Raw genomic sequence first — 23,488 nt, forward strand, 5'->3', positions numbered from 1 at the left:
GAGGTAATAAAAAGACCAGTGGTTGCCAGGAGTTAGGGATGAGGGTTGACTGGGTAAAGCACAGAGGATTTTTAGGGAAGTGAAACTACTCTGTGAGATACTATAATGGTAGACACATGCCATTAAATATTTGTCAAAACCCACAGAATGTAAAATACCAACAGTGAACCCTAATACAAACTGTGGACTTTGAATGACAAAATGTGTCACTTCTGGTTAAGGGATTGTACCAAATGTACCACTCTGGTTCCAGATGTTAAGAGCAGGTGAGGCTGTGCAGGTAGGGAGCTGGAAGTAGAAGGAACTTTGTACTTACTGCTTAATTTTGCTGTGAAACCCAAACCTGCTCTAAAAAATAAAATCTATGTTTTAACAAGAATTAACACTACTAAACATCCTAAAATAATAGTATATATCCTCCAACTGAAAAGGGGTCAGGGGGCGTGGGTAGAACAGTTGAGGAAGAGGTTAAATCTCCTACAGCCAGAAAAGGAAAAGCGTAAGGAAAAGCCGCCTGAGTGCTGGAGGGCCTGCCTGTGACATCACAGAATACTTGGCAGAGAAGATGTGTGTTTCTGTTTGGTCTAGAGATGAGCTAGAGAGGAACCAGCAACACTAGTCATCAGACACCAGCATTCTCTTTGAAGAACCGTTTTTGATGCTTAGAAACACTGCACAGAAAAGCCAGACTAGTGCCATTCCACATACACACACAACCATACATCATTTTGAATTTTATGTCTGGCTATTTCTCCTCATTTTTGGTAAAGTAACTGCCCAGATATAATCTCTGTTTTCAATTCAGAGAATCAGGGGACTTGTTGGCTAATCCCAAAAGTGACAAACCGACCAAAGCAGCCATCAAATGTACTGCCACATGCAACCGGCTTGCCAAAAATCAGTTATAAAAGCAGGATCTGGGACTTTAAATATAAGAAATTAGCTTTCAAAGACATCAAGTTCTAATTAAGTTTTAAAATTTAATGAGAAACACCACTGCTAACATCCCGTGATAATTACTGCACTGAGTGGAATATGAGGAGGCACAGAGAGACCAGATTCAACCCATGTGAGAGGAAGTCTTCCCAAGCATCAAATAAAAGTCTCACATGTCAGAGACATAAGTTGTCCACACATTCATGCACACGCAACTGACTTTTCATCAAGGATCTACTTACTAGAATTGTCTTTTGGAAGCTCAAAGATCATGAAAGAAATGCTATCTGGGTGAATTATCTTTAAATATCTTTTAAGTGAGAATATATGTGAAGACTTATCCCTCTACCTGACCTTCAAAAATTCAAGTTTTAACATAAGAGCCTGGTTTTTCAAAACAGCAAGCACAAGCTTTTAAAGGAGATCCATATTGCCTATGGGAGTTGACTTGTGTGTCATTCACAGTTGAGGTGACCTGACCTGGTGACCTAGCTGGCCAACTGATGGGACCCCAGGGGGCAAAGGAATGCAGGTTGTCCCCCCTCCATGATGAAATCAGCTCTTTCAGGGTTGCCTCTCCAGAGCAGTGCCTTCATGCAGGAGCCCTGCACCCCTGGAGCACATGAAGCCTTTGTCAGAGGTTCGCAGGCAGAGGCTGTGGGAATCAGAGTCCGCATCCTCAGCTTCCAAATGCCTGTGGCTCAGAAGGCCGGCTGCTGCTTTTTTCGCACATCTCTCTTGCCGATCTTCTCCCACGTGACAAAAGGTAGACCCACCTCTCACCCATTATGATTCTGATCAAGGGAACTGCCCCCAAGTGTGAAAACATCCCAGTGCCACAGAAAGGGCACATTCAAAACACTGCAGGTCAGAGTTCCCCTTGTGGTTCAGCGAGTTAAGAACCCGACTAGTATCCATGAAGATGTGGGTTCCATTCCTGGCCTCATTCAGTGGGTTAAGGATCCAGCACTGCCATGATCTGTGGTGTAGGTTGCAGACTCAGCTCAGATGTGGCATTGCTATGGCTGAGGCATAGACTGGCAACTGTAACCCCTACCCTGGGAACTTTCATATGCCACACGTGCAGCCCTAAAAAAAAAAAAAAAAAAAAAAAAACACAAAACAAATCAAAAAAAAAAAAAACCTGCAGGTCACACAACATTGTAACTCAACTATACTTCAATAATATATATATATATATATATATATATTTTTTTTTTTTTTTTTTTTCCATTTCTTGGGCCGCTCCCAAGGCATGTGGAGGTTCCCAGGCTAGGGGTCTAATGGAGCTGTGCTGCCAGCCTACACCACAGCTCACGGCAACACTGGATCCTTAACCCACTGAGCGAGGCCAGGGATGGAACCCGCCACCTCATGGTTTCTAGTCAGATTCGTTAACCACTGCGCCACGACGGGAACTCCCAATAATACTTTTAATTGAAAAAAAATTTTTAAAAAACACTTTAGGTCAGGAGAACTTCCCTTAAAAAACACCTCGTATTACCCTAGCAAAAAGTAACCTCACAAATACGGTAACCAACTTAAGAAAATCTTATCAAGAGATTAAGGCATTTCAAGCAAGAATGTTTTACTTTGCATATTTTTTAATAATTTATCAAAATTTTATAGTATATTTATGTTTTGACAAAGCGGTTTTTTTTTGGGGGGGGTTGTCTTTTTTGTCTTTTCTAGGGCCGCACCCACAGCATATGGAGGTTCCCAGGTTAGGGGTCCAATTCAAGCTGTAGCTGCCAGCCTATGCCAAAGCCACAAAAATGCCAGATCCGAGCCTTGTCTGTGACCTACACCACAGCTCACGGCAACGCCAGATCCTTAACCCACTGTGCAAGTCCAGGAACCAAACCCACAACCTCATGGTTCCTAATCGGATTCGTTAACCACTGAGCCATGATGGAAACTCCCACAAAGTGTTTTATTATGCAGAAAAACTCAATCCAGAAATTTATTTAGGAGTTCCCACTGTGGCTCAGTGGGTTAAGGACCCGACATTGTCTCTGCAAGGACATGGATTCAATCCTTGGCCTCGCTCAGTGGGTTAAGGATCCAGCGTTGCCTCAAGCTTTGGTCACAGACACAGCTCGGATCCCGTGTTGCCACGGCTTTTGCATAGACAGGCAGCTGCAGCTCTGATTTCCCTAGCCTGGAAACTTCCATATGCCATGGGTGTGGCCCTAAAAAGAAAAAAAGCAATTCTATGTGAGGAAGTGGAATGGAAGTATGAATTCAAGGAGAAAAAGGATTAATGTAAAAGTTCTGACTATCACTGGCTCATGTATTATTTAAGTGATGATGGGCCATATCAAATCATAACAGTGTTTCAGTGTCACTGAATACATTTTAAACAATGGTATAACTTTTTTTATTTTAAAAGTCAATATTTATATTATCATCAGGTATCAGATCCTTTGTATCTTTCTAACTTTATGATTAAAAAAACTTTAGATGTTAATCTAAAAAATTGTGTCAGGGAATTACAGTTGGACAAATTGTTTGGAAATGTTGCAGGGCTGCTTGTGAGCATCATTTGATGGCCCTGCTTGGCCCTCCCTTTGGTCCACCCAGGACCAGTGGTAGGAATCCTATTCTGCCTCCTTTGGGCCGAAATAAACTTGGTACTTTAAACCAAGCACCCACATTAACAGTGACTTCCTGTGTAAATCTTTAAAGAACTGTCTCAGTTTAAGGCCGTCCAAAATCTCTCAAATGTTAAAAAAAAAAAAAAAGAAAAAAAAGATAACCAAACATTTCCTCCGGTACTATTTCCTTGACTGGTGGGAGAGTGGAGGGAGGCTGTTTCAGATCTGTCCCTGTCATGTCACACTGAGCCATCAGTCAATCCTTGATTATGCATATTTAACAGATAACCAAGGGAAAAAAATCCAGCCAAAAACTTGGAAAGATTTTCCACCACCAATCCTTTCACTAGGGCTATTTATATAACAGAAAACTAATCACATCCTATCCTTCCTGGCTTCATTTTAATGATTTCAAGAGGAGGAAAGAAAGTAAATAGTAAGGAATTGGGAAGGATGGGAGGAGAGGAGAAAACACAACAGCAGAAACTGGTCCCAAATCATTCATTCCCTCAATAGTTACTGCCAACCAACAATTAGGTTCACCAGAGCCCTGCATACTAAAAAGTGGGGGTGCCAACATTTCCCCCCAGAACTGAAGAGCAAATAACATGGCTTAGCTCCCATCTTCCCAAGCCACATGCTATTCAAGGAGCTAAAAATGGCTTAAAACCAGAAGTGAGAGGCTCAACCAAGAAACTCGCCCCTTCTCTGCAAGAAGGAAAATGAAAGTACTCATTAATTACATCTGTATTTAGACAAGTCTAAAGATTAAGCAGTTCTGGGACCAACATTCCCTTCAGATGGCAGTTTCAGATATTTCTCATGAAACTTGCAAACAAGAAAACAAAGCACATCATGGAGGTATTTTGGAGGTGAGGGCGTGGGAAAGAAAGCCTTAGTATTTCGGCACTTTTCCCAGTTACAAGTGTTTTCAAACAAAAATAAAGTTGCACGCTCTTCTGTATACCACAAAATTCTTCCCCCAAAGGGGAACCATGAGGCAATATCCTTTTGGCCTTGTACACAATGGGCTCCCTCTTCCAGACCAATTTAGAAGCAGGTGATACAATTCTAATCTGGATATGGCAGAAGATATGATACTAGGACCACAGAATAATTATCAGGCAGCAGACTTCAGTATTCTGTGTTTATACAGTGTTTCAAGCTCTATCCTAAATATAACTGTAGAAATGACACATGATTTTACAAGGGCTGTGTAAGAACAGATCAGGCAAATGAAACATACCTCAGACTGAGATGGGAAAAACAGGGGCTCTACCGCCACGGAGAGTTAACCCGCCAAGGAAGAGCCACCGGCCTCCGTTTTTCCCTCTGAAAAAAGGGGATCCTAGGCTTTGTTTCCTGTCTCCCCCAGATGATTTATAATACTGTTAGCAAATGTGAGAGGTCCTCACGTGCCTTAGGTACGAAGTCACTGTCAGTGTTTTCTAAAGTTAAATACTACAGGAATTTCTTTACAAATCTTTATCAGCAAGCCCCTCCCGTCTTCATTCTTTCCCCCTCTGCAGGATCAGAAGAGAAACATGAAGCCAATTTTTACAAGAAAGATGACATGTGCTGATCGACCTCCCTTCTGCTCACGAACCAGTTCAAGGTGCCCCCCTCCTTGCAAGATCAAAAGGAACTCCAGACCTAGGAGGTGTTTTAGAAAAACTCCAATGACTCTGGAAGGGCACGAGTAGGAGGCAAATCCTCTTTACAAGTATAAGGATGTGAACACTGGAAACTACACACACATACACACGCGCCCGCCCAAACTCACCCAGATTATCAGACTTAGCTTCAGAGAGAAATTCCAGAATGGTGAGGAACATTTAGATAAGCAGATACTATTGATATTTATTTCTGAATTTTATAATTTCCATTTGTAATAATTCAGTGTATCTTTTAAATGTTCCTCCTTGTTTAAAATCAGTGCTCCAAGAAATTAAAACCATTTTCACCCCCACATTAATCTGGTGTCTTTACTCAAAGAAACCTAAAAATAGCATCTTTAGCACACCACAGGAATCAAAATATTAAGATTTCTGTTTCACTCTCAAATATAAGAGGTAACGGTCTCCTGCCCCATCTTGGCTCTTTGAGAGCCACAAAAGCACATTTTAACTGTTTCTGGGTCCACATCTGGAGTTTAATAATCCGGTTTAAAAGGCAAATGATTTAAAATATAAACACATGGCTTCCTTTTCTACAGTAATTCCTAAAGGGAGAAAAAAAGAGTCTGGGTACAAACAAACTATTGTTTTAAAGAGAATTTTTTCTAATTAAAAGCATACCAAGAAAGCTAACTAAGCTTCTACTTACTTTCTCCTAGAGAAAATAATAAAGGCACGACTCCCTGTCATAATCTAATTAAATCTAGATCAAATTTCAGATTAGGTAACAGTAAGGCCTTAGGAGCACAGCACTCAATTTCTGAAGAGTATGGCCCCAAGTGTGTGCTCGGGTTGGGGCTGGCAAACTTTTTCTGCAAAGAGCCAGATAGTAAATATTTTCGACTTTGTGGCCCATATAAGCTCTGTCACAACAACGCTGCTCTCGTGGCTCAAAGCAGCCACAGACGGTACATAAACAAATGAGGGGGGCTGTGTTCTGTCTTATTTATGGACACTGAAATTTGAATGTCATATAATTTTCACATGTGTCAAAATATTGTTCTTTTGATCTTTCTCAACCATTTAAAATGTAAAAACTCTTCTTGGCTCACAGGCCATGTAAACAGGCGGCAGGGCTGGATTTGGTCTGTGCACAAAGAGTGGTTGGCCAGCTTCTGGGTCAAAGCCATAAAAGACTGGAGTCACTGCCAGCTCAGCCAAGTCTTAGGGGAAACTGAGGGCCAGAGAGGGTGATGACCACTGGGGTCTCCTATCCAATTTATAGCAGAAACAGAAGTGAGAATTAGATCTCTGGGAGTTCCCATGGTGGCTCAGTGGTTAACAAACCCAACTAGTATCCATGAGGACATGGGTTCAATCCCTGGCCTTGCTCAATGAGTTAAGGATCTGGTGTTGCCGTAAGCTGTGGTGTAGGTAGCAGACTCGGCTCGGATCCAGCATTGCTGTGGCTGTGGTGTAGGCAGGCAGCTGTAGCTCCAATTAGACCCCTAGCTTGGGAACCTCCATATGTCACAGGTGTGGCCCTAAAAAGACAAAACAAAAAACAAAAAAAAACAAAAAAAAAAAACCTCCCAAAAGGCCAATTGAAAAGGTAAAGCATCAATGAAGAAATGTCCTTCCTAATTTCAACTCGCATGGATGGGCAGTGGGTGCTTCACACCAGAGATGTCACAGGAAACCAGGCAGTAGTTGCAGGAGCCTTCAATACCTGCCTGCCCACCATGCAAAACAAATGCTCAATCAGCAGCAAGCACCCAAAGGATGAGCCAGATAACCCATCAGCCTGATTCTTTTCAGTCTTCTGGGTACACAACTCTGGCCACTTCTTTCACAGCTGAAGAAAAAGCTCCACTTTGGTTACTCTGATTAGAACCCTAAGAGGAGTTCCCATCGTGGCTCAGCAGTTAACAAATCCGACTAGGAACTATGAGGTTGCGGGTTCAATCCCTGGCCTTGTTCTGTGGGTTAAGGATCCGGCATTGCCACGAGCTGTGGTGTAGGTCGCAGACGCGGCTCAGATCCCACGTTGCTGTGGCTCTGGTGTAGGCTGGCAGCTACAGCTCCGATTCGACCCCTAGCCTGGGAACCTCCATATGCTGTGGGAGCGGCCCAAGAAATGGCAAAAAGACAAAAAACAAAAAATGGAACTCTAAGAAATAAGAGTCAGTGTGGCTAAACAGTTATCAATGCTAAAAATTACTTTAAAATATAGAGTAAGGGAGCTCCTGTCGTGGCTCAGCAGTTAATGAACCTGACTAGGATCCATGAGGATGCAGGTTCAATCCCTGGCCTCTCTCAGTGGTTAAGGATCCGGCATTGCCGAAAGCTATAGCATAGGTCGTAGATGCAGCTCAGATCTGGCGTTGCTGTAGCTGTGGTGTAGGCCGGCAGCTGTAGCTCTGATTTGACTCCTAGCCTGGGAACCTCCATATGCTGTGGGTGAGGCCCTAAAAACCAAAAAAACAAAAAAACAAAGAAAGAAGATCAACCTTCTCACTCCAACTTCCTTCTCTTTCTCTCTCGTTTTTTAAATGTTTCTTTCCTCCTCTTTTTCTTTCTTTAGTCTACACTTTTTTCTTCTTGGTAGCAAGTCTCATTTTTGTTTTCCCATGACCCTTTTAACTTCTCCCTATGCCTTAACTGGGTATATCTCAAACTAAAAGATCCTTTAGAATTAAAACACACCCATGTATTCAATGGTCTTTAACTTACCTCCTCTTGAAATAGCACTCTGTAGTTTGAAGAGGGAAAAAAAAAAAAAAAAAAAAAAAGACTCCAAATTAAGGTGACTTTTTAGAAAGGATCCTTGTCATCTGACTTTTTAAATCACATTTTCAGATAAATTCATGGCTTTCTATCCTGTTATATATTCATTCAAGGCTTGAAGATTTACACCAACATTTTTCAGAAATTCTGCCGTGATGATTGTTTATGAAGATTGCTCTATCAACTATTTTGTTCTTACACACTTCCTCAAAAAGACATCGTTTTATACTTCTGTGAAGAGGAAGTGGAGTTTGTCTAAGTAATTTTCAGTTCTTTGTGACAACTTAAATCAACTAAGTAATTTTCAGTTCTTTTTGACAACCTAAAACTCCTCAGGATATTCTCAACACACAGTTATTCTCCTAGATCAATCTGAACATAAAATTTTTCAGGCAAATAAACTAAGACAACTGATTTGTTAAAAAGGAAATGAAAGAAAAATACACCTCCTCAAGTTGCAGGGGACCCAAAAGGCTACAATTCAAACCTAAGGATGGCGATTCAGACAAAAATAAACACATACTTTCTACCAATGTTTTTTAAGTTAGAAGGAAGACCAGATAAATGGGCATAAACTTAAAAAAATATTTAAAATCATATTCTCATAGAGCTGAAATTGACCCTAGAGAACTAGTCCCTTTGACAAATGAGGCACCAACCAGCGATTCAAGGACTGTTTCCTGAGTGTCTATCATGGAACACTTTCTGGACAAAGACTTTTCCCCTTGATTATCACAACTTTCCCATCAAGCAAGTAGTATTATCCCCACCTTATAATCGACAAAAGCCGTGTCACAGGAAACCTGACACAGCTACTTAGGAGCAGAAATGTGCCTACAGACCAGTCCTCACTATTCTCAACTTCAGTACTCTCTTAACTATGCCACTCCATGCACTACTTCTGGAAATTGTTAGCCAAAATGCCACAATATTTTAAAACAGTATAAATACAGTAAGAAAGCACCCTGGAATCTTGATAGAAGACGCCTTGCTAAAGGCAGAGCTCCTCAAAAGAAGACTATTTTTTCTTGGCTGCGAAGAAATGGAGCATTAACAACTCAATGTTACACTCACCTCGCAGGCCCCCAAGACATAACTATACTGAGGCGCCAAAGCACCTAAAACCCTATTCTCTTGGCTTCTAAGTTACTCATGCCAATATCATTTACTCGGCTGCAGGAGACCATTTCTCAAGCTTATAGCCTATTCTTAAATCTGGACTCCATTAAGAAGGCTATGGAAAGATTTTCTCACTTGTGGGAATATGAGAAGCTACTTCAGCATGCCTTAAAGCAACACTGAAATCTCTGAGGGCAACGACCAACACCCACTTCCTGTTCAGATAAGGAGAGAGGTGAGGCTGCAGGGGCCATTAAAATTGAGACCTTATAAATAAACAGACCTTGCTGTCTCTAAAAACTACCCAGGTTAAATAGAAACAGGGTAAAAAAGTTCATGTAACAAAATTATTTTTGGCAACTCTAATACCTATATTCCCCCGAAGAACCTTACCTGAAAGAGTTTATAAGGACAACCAAATCCAGATCTTTCACACACACACACATACACACACACACACACACACACACACATATGATGTGATTTTAAGGCAGATACTCAAACATCTGACATGAGTCACAAGGGCCACTTAGACTAAGTCAATAGATGGGTGAACCTCAAAACTTACTCAGAAGCGTATTTCTTTAGGCAACCAAACTAACAGAATCCTGTGCTTTTCCAACAATCAGTCAAAAAGAATTCTAAGAACTCTACTGAAGATATTCCATCAAGTGAGAGTAAAGAACTCAGAAGGGGCACAAAAGGAACAGGAAGAAGTAAAAAGAAAGAGAAACAGTTTCCAAAAAAAAGTGAGTCACTAAAATATTTAGGTGCCCTGAGCAAATGCTAAGGTTTGGAGGGGGGCTTTCTTGTTTTGTAAGATAAGGACTCTCTTTTAAAACATAACCACACCATATTCATACTAAGTCATCAAATAGCCAGTCAGTATCCAAATTCTTCAATTGTCTCTTAGAAGTGGGTTTGTTTTTTTATTTTGTTTTTTTGCAGTGGGGGGAGGAGTGTTCATGCCCATGGCATTTAAAAGTTACTAGGCCAGGGACTGAACCCACACCACAGCCGTGACAACGCCAGATCCTTAAACTGCTAGGCAATCAGGAAAACTTCAGAATCCAATTAATCTTCCATTTATTCTATATTTCTATATATTTCTGCATCAATTCTATATTTTTCCTCACAATTGGTTTTCTCTTAAGAAATGCGATCTTGGGGGAAAAAATTAATTGTAATGTATACATGTAAGGATAACCTGACCCCCTTGCTGTACAGTGGGAAAAAATAAAAAAATAAAAAAAAAATAATTAAAAAAATAAATAAATAAATCAAAAAAAAAAGAAATGCAATTTTTTTGTTGTTACTGTAGACTTCCCACAGTCTGCATTTTTAAGTAAATTTTTCTAATTTAAAACACAAGGTTTTTTAGAGAAATGCAAATCAAAACTACCATGAGATACCGTCTCACACCTGTCAGAATGGCTATCATTAATAAATCCACAAATAACAAGTGCTGGAGGGGCTGTGGAGAAAAAGGAACCCTCCTGCACTGTTGGTGGGAATGTAAACTGGTACAGCCACTATGGAGAACAGTTTGGAGATACCTTAGAAATCTACACACAGAACTTCCATATGACCCCGCAATCCCACTCTTGGGCATCTATCCGGACAAAACTCTACTTAAAAGAGACACATGCACCCGCATGTTCATTGCAGCCCTATTCACAATAGCCAGGACATGGAAACAACCCAAATGTCCATCGACAGATGATTGGATTTGGAAGATGTGGTATATATACACAATGGAATACTACTCAGCCATAAAAAAGAATGACATAATGCCATTTGCAGCAACATGGATGGAACTAGAGAATCTCATCCTGAGTGAAATGAGCCAGAAAGACAAAGACAAATACCATATGATATCACTTATAACTTGAATCTAATATCCAGCACAAATGAACATCTCCTCAGAAAAGAAAATCATGGACTTGGAGAAAAGACTTGTGGCTGCCTGATGGGAGGGGGAGGGAGTGGGAGGGATCGGGAGCTTGGGCTTATCAGACACAACCTAGAATAGATTTACAAGGAGATCCTGCTGAATAGCATTGAGAACTTTGTCTAGATACTCATGTTGCAACAGAAGAAAGGGTGGGGGAAAAATGTAATTGTAATGTATACATGTAAGGATAACTTGATCCCTTTGCTGTACAGTGGGGAAAAAAAAAAAAAAAAGGCCATCTCCAGATCTACCACATTATTCTGCCAATGTTCTGCACCATGAAGACTGCCCAGCCTCTTTCAACGAAGTCCATGCTAATCCAGGATAAATGTCCACAAAATGTTACCATGACAAGTAATACATGCAACATTCTATTTGAGTAGAGGATGTCATGGAGACAGAAGCTAACACCTTATTTATGCTTTTGTACTTTTTGAAAAAAAGGGGGGTACACGTTAGTTTTTAAAAGATCGCGCCTAAGCAAAAAATGAGAACAATGAGCTCTGTCCAGATACAAACTCATTAATTTACTTTTCTAGGAGAGAACAGGTAGTACTTCTCAGAACTCAAGTGAGAAAGATCTGTTTATATACAAACACCTCTCCTACCAAGTTTGCTGTTTCTTCCTTTTGCATTTTTACCTTCTCTCATGAACCCAATGCTTCAATAAATTCAGTCCTCAGGCTACTTGACAGGCATATGGCACGTCACTTGCCTGGGATGCCTTCCACCCCCATTTGCTGCCTGAATCATTCCCTTCCTCAAGGATCAGCTAGACTCCATCCAATTCCCTGAGGCCTTTAATAACTCTGCCTATCTCTGGACTCCTGTAGTCCCTAATTGGTAGCCTAAAATACAATCTAAACCTGCACTATAGCTGGTGTGAGAGCTGTTTCATATACCACATGCATTCAATAAAGACTCAAGGAGGGGCTTCCACATACAAGGCATTCAAGATCATCACTAATGAGACCTTGAGCTCCATGAGAAGGGTCCCTCATGATGCTACAACTATGTCAGGAGGCCAGAAGCATGCTGGCTAAGAATGTGCCTCTGGGAATCAAGCTTGTCCTAATATGACTCTGCAGTCATGTGACCCTGGATAGATCACTTAATCTCTCAATTACTTAATCTCTCAATTCTCATTTTTATCATCTGTAAAATGGATTAACAGCCACTCTTTCACAGAAATGTCGTTAGGATTAAACCCCATAAAGCATGAGTATTGTCTTGTCTCCTCCTTACCGATTCTCTGCCTGGTTTCTATTTTATTGTGCGTATTCTTATCTGTTCTTATATTTGTGGAAAGAGGAGGGAGTAGAGGACTCCAGCAGTCACTGCCATGGAGATGGAGTTCCTTAAATACTCCTTGGTTGCTTGAAGACCCAGAAGATACACTTAGCCACAGGTGCGACTGTCCCTTCCCTAAATATGTAGGATCCCTTTCCCTAGTGTCACACTGATACTTCCCCTGAGAAGAAATGGAATTTGTTCAGAATTAACTACAACGGTAACCCATCGCCACCCCAAGAGATGGGGCATGTGGAAGTTTCCAGGCCAGGGATTGAACCCACGCCTCTACAGCAACCTGAGCTGCCACAGTCGGATTCTTAACCTACTGCAGCACAATGGGGACTCCTCCACTCCAACTGCAAAAAAGAGGATAAACAACCAAAAAAAAAAAAAAAAAAAGACAAAAGTGATCTTTTATCTTTTTGATGGGGGCCAAAAATGTTCTCTGAATTTTGTTTGAATGGAAATCCAATATCCCAGTGTACAGATGGAAGATGTTTACATAAGTTTTTCCAAAATTTCTTCTTTGAGCACCTCATGAGTAAAAACATTTGAATGTGAACATATACACATATCTACATATTTCATGCACTTAACAAATATCTATTGAGCATTCACTGTGTGCCTTACACTAAATTTTGAAGACACAGAAGGGAATGAAAAAAATATATTTTTTTACACTGTTACTTGTAGCTCTCCTACACACAAGTTTTTGTCTTAAAAAAAAAAAAAAGATAAAACATATGGTATAAAGGATATGTACTATGGAGAAAAAACAGAAAAAGGAGCAAGAAACATGTGGAGTGGGCATTTTAACTAGAGTAGCCAGAGAAGAACTCACTGAGAAGGTATTCTTCAGGAAGGATCTGAGAGAAGTGAAGGTGGGCTATGCAGAGGAAGAGCCTCACAGGAAGCAGGAAGCTCGGGGCCTGGGCAGCAGTGCACCTGGCACATCCCCTGAACAGTAAGGAGGCCTGTGCTGGAGCCAAGGACAGACCAGAAGAGCCACAGCTGCACAGGTGAGCGCAGAGTGGAAGGGGGGCAGGCAGCCACTCGAAAACATTAGCTTTTGCTCTGTCTGAGACAAGAAGGCTTTGAGTTGGGAAATAATAGGATCTGAGATCCATCACTCTAGCAGCTATGGTGAATAGAGCATAGGGGCCCAGGCTGGATGGGGAAGACCAACCAGAAGACCAGTGCACTAATCCAAGAGATGGTTTGGCCAAGGTGGTAAAAGTGGAAAGTAGAGCTAAGAGGGTTTTATAGTCCTAGCATATAATAGCAACTAAAAAAATACACAAAAATAGGACTTCCCATTGTGGCTCAGCAGTAATGAACAGGACTAGTATCCATGAAGACGTGGGTTTCATCCATGGCCTCGCTCAATGGGTTAAGGATCTGGTGTTGCCAAGAGCTGTGGTGTAGGTCGCAGACGTGGCTTGGATCCCGCATTGCCATGACTGTGGTGTAGACAAGCGGTCATGGTTCTGATTTGACCCCTAGCCTGGGAACCTCCATATGCCATGGGAGCGGCCCAAGAAATAGCAAAAAGACAAAAAAAAAAAAAAGAAAATAAATTTTAATTCTAATGTTTTCTTTCTCAAACTCAATAAACCATCCTGCTCACCCCTGGAGTAGAGGTACCCCCTCTCTTGGCCACTGCTGAACAATAACAGGTTGGCTGATTTGCCTCAGCTGACCTGAATTTCTGCCTCGATTTCTGTTGTGACGCTTGTCCTGCCTGGGTTCACTTCCTTTCTCTTCACTTTGCCAGTCTTAGATACCCAACCAAAACAAGCTGCACAACAAGTGGCTGTTGATTGCATGTAGGAATTCCCTCCTAATGAAAGTTTGTGGTCACTGTGTCCACAGCATCCAATCTCTGTGGGGCCAAGGCCTGGGAAACAGACTTGGTAAACCCAGATGTTATTGTGGAGTTGAGTAAGAACAGGATTAAGGCGAGAACCCAGGCTATTTGCTAAAGCAACCCCTCTGAGGAAGGCTAATGCGGGCCCCAGCTCACCACAGTTCTCAATAAACATGGGGTCTGCAAGTTTGTCCCCCCTGACCTGCAAGAGGCTCAAGGGAGTCTCAAAGGCCACACTGAAAAAAGCCCCAGGGGGTCTGTGTCCCCCCCCAAACCAAGCTCCTGGATGCCCTAGAAGATCGTATCTGAGGAGAAAGAACCCATGCCTCTTAAGCAGAACCATGGGTGTGCTTCTCAGACTTAGTCAAACCCAAAGCCGCCACTATCACACTGTGGCAAAAAACAGAAGTTCATGGAAGGCAGATACTTTTTGAAATCAGATTCCATGAGTGGAGAAGAGGTTGACATTGAAATACCAGGTCACTCTCTTAGCATGCTCAAAGAATTCAGAGAGCTCTCCACCCACTCACTCCCATTTCACAAAGAAACTAAGGCCAGGCCAGGACTTGCCCAAAGCTACACAACTATTAAAAAAAGAACCATGAGTAGAATCCAGATCTTCAGAATCCGAACCAACTGTAATTTTGGTTTTTTTGTTTGTTTCTTCTTTGGGCCACACTTGCAGCATATGGAAGTTCCCAGGCTAGAGGCTGAATTGGAGCTATAGCCACTGGCCTACACCACAGCCACAGCAACGCTAGATCCCAGCCTCGGCTGCAACCTACACCACAGCTCATGGTAACACTGGATCCTTAACCCACTGAGCAAGGCCCGTGATCAAACCTGCATCCTCATGGATCCTAGTCAGGTTCATTAACCCCTGAGCCATGAAGGGAACTCCCCAAGTGTTATTTTTAAATTAACTGAAGGCAAAACAAAAGCAATGTAACACAGAAACCTTTAGAAACAGATTAGAACTGTGATTAATTAAATGTTGCCTGTCTAGGCTTCACCTCAGACCTTTTTGCAAATCTCTCTAATTTTAGTAGGAACTGGGGTGGGGGACCCCCTTGGGGCGAAATGGCCTCCCGGTATTACAGAGACCTTAAAAAGTTACATGGAGTGCTTATGACTCATGAGGGTGTGACTGAAGGAATTAGGGACAATGAAAACCAAGAAATGCAAGAAAGCCTGAAATGGCCCAAAGATGGGCTGCGTGCTTCTTTGCTTAGCCCAATTAACAATCAGTTTTCAAAAGGAGAGACAAGTGAAAGGATCCTTAAAAATGATGACTATCATCATAATAAAGAGTCAGAAATCATTCATTTCAACCTCTTGAGCTACCAATTCTTTTAGAAGCATGAACATTGATAAGAGAAAATACCTGCTTCCTTAACTTCTGATGGCAGAGCAGAGGGTGAAAATGATGTTGGCAAAAGGGTACAAAAGGGATAATCAACAAAACTGATAACCTACGAGTTCCCATTGTGTCTCAGCAGTATACATGAGGTAGTAACCCAACTAGTATCCATGACAATGCGAGTTCGAGCCCAGACCTCGCTCAGTGGGTTAAGGATCCAGCATTGCTGTGAGCCCTGGTGTAAGTCACAGACATAGCTCAGATCCCACGTTGCTGTGGTGTAGGCCAGCAGCTGCAGCTCCAATTCGACCCCTAGCCCAGAAACTTCCATATGCCACAGATGCTGTGCTTAAAAAAAAAAAAAAAAAAAAAGCAAAAAGCAAAAAACAAAAACAAGCAAACCATAAACCTGGTAACCTATACAGTGAATAATCTTAGATAATCTTGGGTTGTCTATAAAATGAAAGTGAGGGACAGGGCAGGAATCAGTTCCTAAATTATTGACATTGCTTAAAACCCTCTTCTGGAACCAGAAGTTAACTATTTGACATTATTACCTGAGGAGCTAAACAGGGTTCATCTGCAAATACAAGCGCCACAGCCACTACAACCAGGCCACCAGTCATGGAGGGGCTGAGTCGCTGAGGGAGAGGGTGGGACCCAGGCACTGGAAAGGCACCCAGTCCAACCTCTTCATTTTCAAAGAGGAACCTGAGGCATGCAGAGGTTAAGCCAACTGACCGGCCAAGGGTTGGCTAAGACACAATATATGCCACCTCTCCCTTATTTTATACTCACAGAACACACTGATTATCAATCAGCATATTTGCCTCCATCTCCAGCTACAAGAACCACAGTGCTTCCGACATACTGCTCCTGCCACCTACCCTGACTGACTCCTCAGAGTGGATATGTGAGAAAGAAGCTATTCCCCAACTCTGGCCTTGTGTAAAGTTATGAAACAATCTTTATAATACCTGCTTCAGTGTAAACCTGACCGGAATGACAGTGACTAGATTACTAGTCAAACTAGTTCACTGTTACTATCAAGCCTGAGGCGAGCACACAGTTTATGTAGTGTGACCATCAGTCCAGGTTTACCTGGGACAGTCCTGGTTCCCAGCTGTTTCCTCAATTTCATATTTAATGGTACCCCCTATCATTCTCATAGGTGTCCCAGTTTGGATAAAAATGATATGGTCATCCACCCCGCTGTATACCACAGGGAACTATATCTAGTCACTTGTGATGGAACATGGTAGAGGATAATGTGAGAAAAAGAAAAAGAGGAGTGCCTGTCGTGGCGCAGTGGTTAACGAATCTGACTAGGAACCATGAGATTGCAGGTTCAATCCCTGGCCTTGCTCAGTGGGTTAAGGATCCGGCATTGCCGTGAGCTGTGGTGTGAGTCACAGACTCAGATCCCGAGTTGCTGTGGCTGTGGTATAGGCCAGTGGCTACAGCTCTGATTCAACCCTAGCTTGGGAACCTCCATATGCCATGGGTGCGGCCCTGGATGAAAAAGACAAAAAGAAGCATAGATTTAGTTTATTTGGAAAAATCATTGATCTAGACATCAGAAGTATCACTTTTATGCTCAAGAGAAAGATACTGCTATTACCATGTGGAATGTTTAAAACTTTTACCTCGTTACCTAGACAGAAGACTGGAAGAAAATATATCAAGATGTCAAGAGGAGCATTCTCTGGAGTTTCTGTTGTGTCTCAGAAGTAACGAACCCAACTAGTATCCATGAGGACACAGGTTCCTCCCTAGCCTCCATTAGTAGACTAAAGATCTGGCATTGCCATGAGCTGTGGTGTAGGTCATAGATGCAGCTCAGATCCCGTGTTGCTGCAGCTCTGATTCAACCGGTAGCCTGGGAACTTCATATGCTGCAGGTGGGGCTCTAAAAAAACAAAAAACAAAAAACAAAAAAAAAAACAAAAAGAGTAGCTCTCTCTGAGTAGAGAGATTTCAGATGGTTTTAACTATTTTTCTTTTTGCTTATCTGGCTTTCTGATTTTTCCACAATGACCACAGTTTATGTGTTAATGATCAAGGGGAAAAAAAAATCACCAATCCATCAATCAACACATCCTTCTCCAGGATGGGGAGCTGGAGGGGCGAAGAGGATAAGCCAGGCACAAGTCTGGCAGGAGCAGAGGGCCTCAGAGCAGCTCCTGACTTTGCCAGAACTGGGTCTGGCCCCCAAGCTAGGAGGACTGCAGGAGTGGTCCCCTGGTGACATCCCGGGAAATAAGAGGAGGCATTTGTGAGTCCTACGGCTGCACTGCCCTTTCAACTATTAAAAGTATAGCCTCGTGGTTAGAGCCCCACCTGCGCAATCAGACTGCCAGGCTAGGCACTCAGCTCCATCACTTACTGGGTGTGTGATCTTGAATAAGTCAATTAGCCTCTTTATTCCTGTTTTCTCATCTGTAAAGTAGGAATCACACCACCACCTACCTCCTAGCATGGCTCTGAGGATTAAGACAGATGATTCATGGCAAGGGCCCAGCACGCAATAAGGTCACAATAATGTAAGCCATTATTAGGTCTCTGCCATGAAACACCGCCCTCAAGTGCACTCCCCAAGCCACGTGATCCCAACCCAACCAGAAAAGGGTTCAAAGAATAAAGCCTTTCTTTTCCCTTTTTCCCTGCTGATGGCAGAACTGCACACAGAGTTTTCTGTAAGCCCCGCACCACAGAGAGCCACGAAAGGACAAGGCAGCCCAGTAAAATATGTAACATGCCCCAAGGCCCCACACTATGGGCTAGAAATGCTGCTTTCAAAGTCTCAGGATTTCTAGTTTCTTGCCCCTGCCATAGCTGCCAGTCACTGCCTTTGGCAAGGAGATGGGTGACTCAAGTGTGAGCTAGGACTTGGCAAGAGGACACCAAACCAGAAGGCCTCCAGGCAGGAAGCCCTAAAAAGGGTCACCTGCAGAAAGAGTTTGTCTGCAGGCAGCCCTTGAGATGGAGATGGCATTCTGCTGTCACCAGCAATTCAGGTAAGAATAGTGAACATTTCAAAGAACTTAATCATTTTGTCTCATAACTTTGAAAACCTTTTTTGGGGGGGGGGGTGCAGGCTGAAGATATGACCACACTCTTAAAATCACGGCAGTGCCAGAGTTCCCACTGTGGCACAGTGGCTTAAGAATCTGACTATGGGAGTTCCCGTTGTGGCACAGTGGTTAATGAATCTGACTAGGAATCATGAGGTTTCAGGTTCGGTCCCTGGCCTTGCTCAGTGGGTTGAGGATCCAGCATTGCTGTGAGCTGTGGTGTAGTTCGTAGACGTGGCGGCTCAGATCCCGCGTTGCTGTGGCTGTGGTGTAGGCTGGTGGCTACAGCTCAGATTCGACCCCTAGCCTGGGAACCTCCATATGCCGCGGGAGTGGCAAAAAGACAAAAAAAAAAAAAAAAGAATCAGACTATGGTGGCTCTGGTCATCGCACAGGCACAGGTTCAATTCCCGGCCCATGGCAGTGGGTTGCCACAGCTGCCATGTAGGATGCAGCTGCAGCTAGAATTCAATTTGTGGCCTGGGAACTTCCATATGCCACAGGTACAGCCATAAAATTAAAAAAAAAAAAAAACACAGAAGGGTCTTCATTATATGACATAAAGAACAGCACCACCCCCTCCAAAGTTCAATATCAAATCAAACTGCAAAGAATTCACACCTATCCTGAACCAACATATACTACATTTGGATATGATGGAATTTTCTTTCCTAAATTTAAATTACCTCGTTTTATCAAAAATATAAACAAACTTCCTAATGTCCAGCTGCGAGAAAATAATTACCCCATTATGTTAATTACACAGGTGAGTGCGTTCTGGGTTGTATAGGGTGACCCATTCGTCCTGGTTTGCCCAGAATTTCCCAGTTTTAGCACCAAAAGTCCCATATCCTCAAAAACCCCTCAGTCTTTGGTAAACCAGGATGACTGGTCCCCCAGCACTACAAGAAAAATGATGTGTGCCCTGTGAAGGGGAAAACAGAAGAGACATAGGTACAAATGCAGAAGTGCTCAATGCCAAGTTTGTTTGCAGCAATAGCTCCCAGTTCCTTTTCATAGTAAAAAAGAAAAAAAGAAGGAAAAAAAAAAACTGAAAAACCACTCTTGCCTTCCCCTTTCTTTTTACTCTCCCAAAACAGAGTTAGGAAAAGGCATTTTCCTCCCCTTGCATGACTGAGATGTCAGCCCAGGAGTGAGGGTAGACTTGGTGACTGCCATCACCCAGCAAGCTCCTGCACCCAGTTTCAGCAGCAGGACAGAAAACATCATCTTCTTTCACAGTACACAGGAAACTTACGTAACGTTATAAATCAATGTGCAATCAATATTTTAAAAAAAATAATAAAACTCAGGGAGTTCCCATTGTGGCTCAGGGGAATCGAATCCAACTAGTATCCATGAGGATGTGGGTTTGAACCCCGGCCCCTTTCAGTAGGTTAAAGAGCTTGCCATGAGCTGTGGTGTTGCTAACAGATGCGGCTCAGATCCCATGTTGCTGTGGCTGTGGTGGAGGCCAGCAGCTGTAGCTCTGATTCAACCTCTAGCTTGGGAATTTCCATATGCCAAGGGTGCAGTCCTAAAAGGCAAAAAAAAAAAAAAAAAAAAAAAAAAAAAATTAATGAATAAAAAAAACTCAAAAGACAAACAAGACAATTAGTGATTCAGGTTATCGATAGCAAAGATGTTTCCTCAAACTACAAATCCAAGAAACCTAGTAAAAACAAGATTCCCCTTGCCAACAGGGCATTAAACAGATACCGGGGAATTAACAAATTGTTGCTTTACAAACAGCTGAGCAGAGAGCTAGGCATTCTTCTACAAATTCTATTAAGTCCCTGATTCAAAGCAGGTGGCTCCCTTCCCATCATGGTGGAGCAACACTTCTGCAGTAGAGGTTTAAGCAAAGGGTTTTCAAGCCTCTGGTGAGGTTAGGAACAGGCTTCTAAGAATTTAGATTTTCAAATTGAAAGGTAAGACTATATAAGGCAAGAAAGACCACATACTTCCTGGACCTAAGTCTCACAAAAACCGTAGCTGCTTACCACTCCACCCCACCCTACCCAGACCTTCCTCATCCAGCCTCCCTCCACCTTTGCCCTAAGACAGAATGGCAATGTTTAGATGCTCTCGAATCTTAGACTCTCTTTGATTCCTTTCATGTGTCAGGAATCAAATGAAGGTTACACTACTCTTTCTCACCATAGTTACGAGTTTGAGGGGAAGGGTAGGGATATATTCAGAAACACTTAAGAGAAAAACATCTTTGTAAGTCCTACTCTGGTAAGTCCTGGAGAATAACTTCCTTTCTTTCTAAAACCAAGTAATACATTTCTCGCGGGTGTTGATCTTGATCGAGGAGATGATGCCTTCTTGGCAGCCTTTGAACACATCCAGTGAGAAGACAGAGGTGTCTTAACCTTTAGCAGAAAGCACAGGAGCCTGCAAAGCAGGAGAAGGGGTACATCTCCTACAGCTCAACAGCTGGGTCCTCGGGAAGACAGGCTTCCCTTCTCTAGACTTCAGTTTCTCCATTTAAAAAAAATGAAGAAATTGGGTGAAGATCATCGTTGGCATCCTTTCCAGCTCCAAAATTCCACGTGAAATTCTTCTGTGTACGTGACAATGACAATAAAGCCTATGAGAAGCACTTTTTATACTTTGAAGACTTAGGAATTAACAGAGAAGCACAGTAACTTGCACTGGCAAAGATGACAAGACCAAAGCCGACTAAAACTGGAAGATTTAAAACAAGCAAATGTCTAACAGTTGTCGAAGTATGTGCCCAGAAGGTGGAGGGAAGCCTAAACGAATATCAATTTACACTTTTAAATGCTCTGGAACCAATGGGAACAAGTAGATTCATCAAGATTACCAGCTGCTCCTCCTGCTAAATTTAAGGGTAACATAAATCTTAATTAAGTGATCCCTCCCCCACAAAAAGAAAATTTAAAAAGCCTGTAAATACTTATGGAAAACAAAGCAAAACTTTGAATCTGAAGGCAGGAGAGCAAACCACTGTGGTGATGGATCGCATTTAAGTCGCAGGGGTTCTGACTTAGGACATAAACTGAGGACGGCGAGGCACCAGATGCAACCCACTTAGGAAGCTGTTTAACACCAAGGACTGGCATGTTCGACCGCGTGTGTCAAAGTCAAGACTGCCTCTCCGCCTATTAGGACCACAAAACAATGTTCGTTCCACCATGTATGAATAAACGGCAGAAGAAGAAAAAAGCAAGCTGTTTCCTTCTTTCGTGGAAGAAGCTGCAGAGTTTTGTCATGCAACTTGCTTGGGCGCCTGTGAGTGTCAAGGTCCTCAGAGCAGCACAGTCCGCAAAGGCAGGGTATTTCCATTCCACAGACCCGCAGCAAGGACTGTCAGGCGAGTCAGCAATAACCCCACCTCTCCGATCCAGGACTCCAGGGCTGCCCTGTGCGGTGTCTCAACCGGAAAGCAACAAAACTGATGAACACACACAGAGGGTAGCCCACTACCTGAGAAGGGAGCCCCGGACCGGACTTCTCCTCCTGGGAGAGCCCGGCCAGGGCCCAGAGCGCGGTCTCCAAGAGTCCCCATCGCGCACCACGCACACTGCCTCTGGGTTACTAAAGAGGAAGTCAAAATGTCATGTCAAAAGGATAAAGACAGCCCGACCACACAAGAATCGCTGTCAGGGCGGGTCTACGGCTTGGCTTGGAAAGGGGTCCGCAGGCTGTGATCCCTTTTCCCTCTCCATCCACGGTCCTCCTGCCGGCGGCGCGGACCAGCCTCCTCTCGGCCCGCACGGGCTGGCGGAGCCCACGCTGCGCAGCGCCGGAGGCGCACCTCAAGCCTCCCCTCCCCCTGCCCAGCCCGGGCCCGCGGACAACGCACCCCCGCGCACCCCCTTCCTCAGTCCCCAAGGCGCCCCTGGCCGAGCCCGCAGTTCCGAATGCCCCGCGCCGGGCAGCGCCGGGAAGGAGAGCCTCAGCCGCCGGCTTTCAGAGGAGCCGGCGGCCACACACACTCCTCCCCTTCGCCGCGAGTAAACAGCTCGCGGGCGCGCTCCGCGCCGCGCCCCCATCCCCCCGCCGGGGCTCCGCGCCGCCCCGCGCGTCCCGCCCGCCGGCGCCGGCGCCGCCGCCCCCTACCTGGTCGGTGAGTTTGAGCACTGCCATTCTTCTGCTCCTTCGCGCGCACACACATACAGGTTCCCGGTCCACAGATGTCACGCCAGGAGCCGGGGAAGCGGAAGGGATTGCCAGGGGAAGGGAAAAAAATCTGGCTCCCGAATTTGACAGCCCTCCCTATGCTCCTCCTCCGCCGCCTCTTCCTCCTCCCGCCGAGAGGCTGACACTGGCTAGTAGGGTTTGCAGCCGAGCCCGCCCGCCTTTATACAGGAAGTACCGGCTGCTGCCAGCCGGGCCGCCACTGACATCACCGCGCGCTGCCTCGCTCGCCGCCGCGCCGCCTGGCCGACGCTGCCTCCTGCCGCCCGCGGCCGCGCCTCGCAGCCCGCGGGCCCCCGACGCCCGCTCGTGCTCGGCGCGCCGCCGTGGGCCCAGACTGCCGCCTGCTTTCCGCACCTGCACATTGCGCCCGGGGCGAGCGGGATATCGGCCCCAGGGTCGCCCCGGCTGCCCCCACCCCCAGACCCAGGACGTGCGCGGTTAAAGGCATCCCCAGGGGCTGCTCGTGACCCTCCTTCGCCCCGTCCCACGCACACAAACACACACGGTCGTACAACCTGATGAGCAAGTCCTGCTGGCACACCCCGAGGGGTAAGAAAGGCTGCACCAAAGTTTTAACCCGGGAGACTGGGAGGCTGGGTCACACTCTAGATTGGCCTTCCCCTAAACCTCTCCCCTGTCCGGAAACAGTCCAGTACATCAAATGATCACACCTGGGTCAGGTACCACAGTGCTAATGCTCTCGTTATCTAAA

At 44.1% G+C, this 23,488-nt stretch overlaps 1 protein-coding gene across 3 annotated transcripts in view; it reads right to left on the reverse strand.

Moving 5' to 3' along the window:
- Window positions 1–22,950, reverse strand: part of ANKRD44 (ankyrin repeat domain 44) — a 342,704-nt gene extending 319,754 nt beyond the window's left edge. The window contains exon 1 of one of the 3 annotated variants that reach the window (XM_013984363.2): window positions 22,696–22,911. In XM_013984363.2, the coding sequence (XP_013839817.2) occupies window positions 22,696–22,722 (27 nt within the window). In that variant the 5' untranslated portion in view covers window positions 22,723–22,911. Of the gene's footprint in view, window positions 1–22,695 lie in introns of all 3 variants that reach the window. The other 2 variants (XM_021076233.1, XM_021076238.1) reach the window with 2 other exon arrangements.

This window comes from Sus scrofa, chromosome 15 (genome assembly GCF_000003025.6).
Source record: "Sus scrofa isolate TJ Tabasco breed Duroc chromosome 15, Sscrofa11.1, whole genome shotgun sequence".
NCBI lineage: Eukaryota > Metazoa > Chordata > Mammalia > Artiodactyla > Suidae > Sus > Sus scrofa.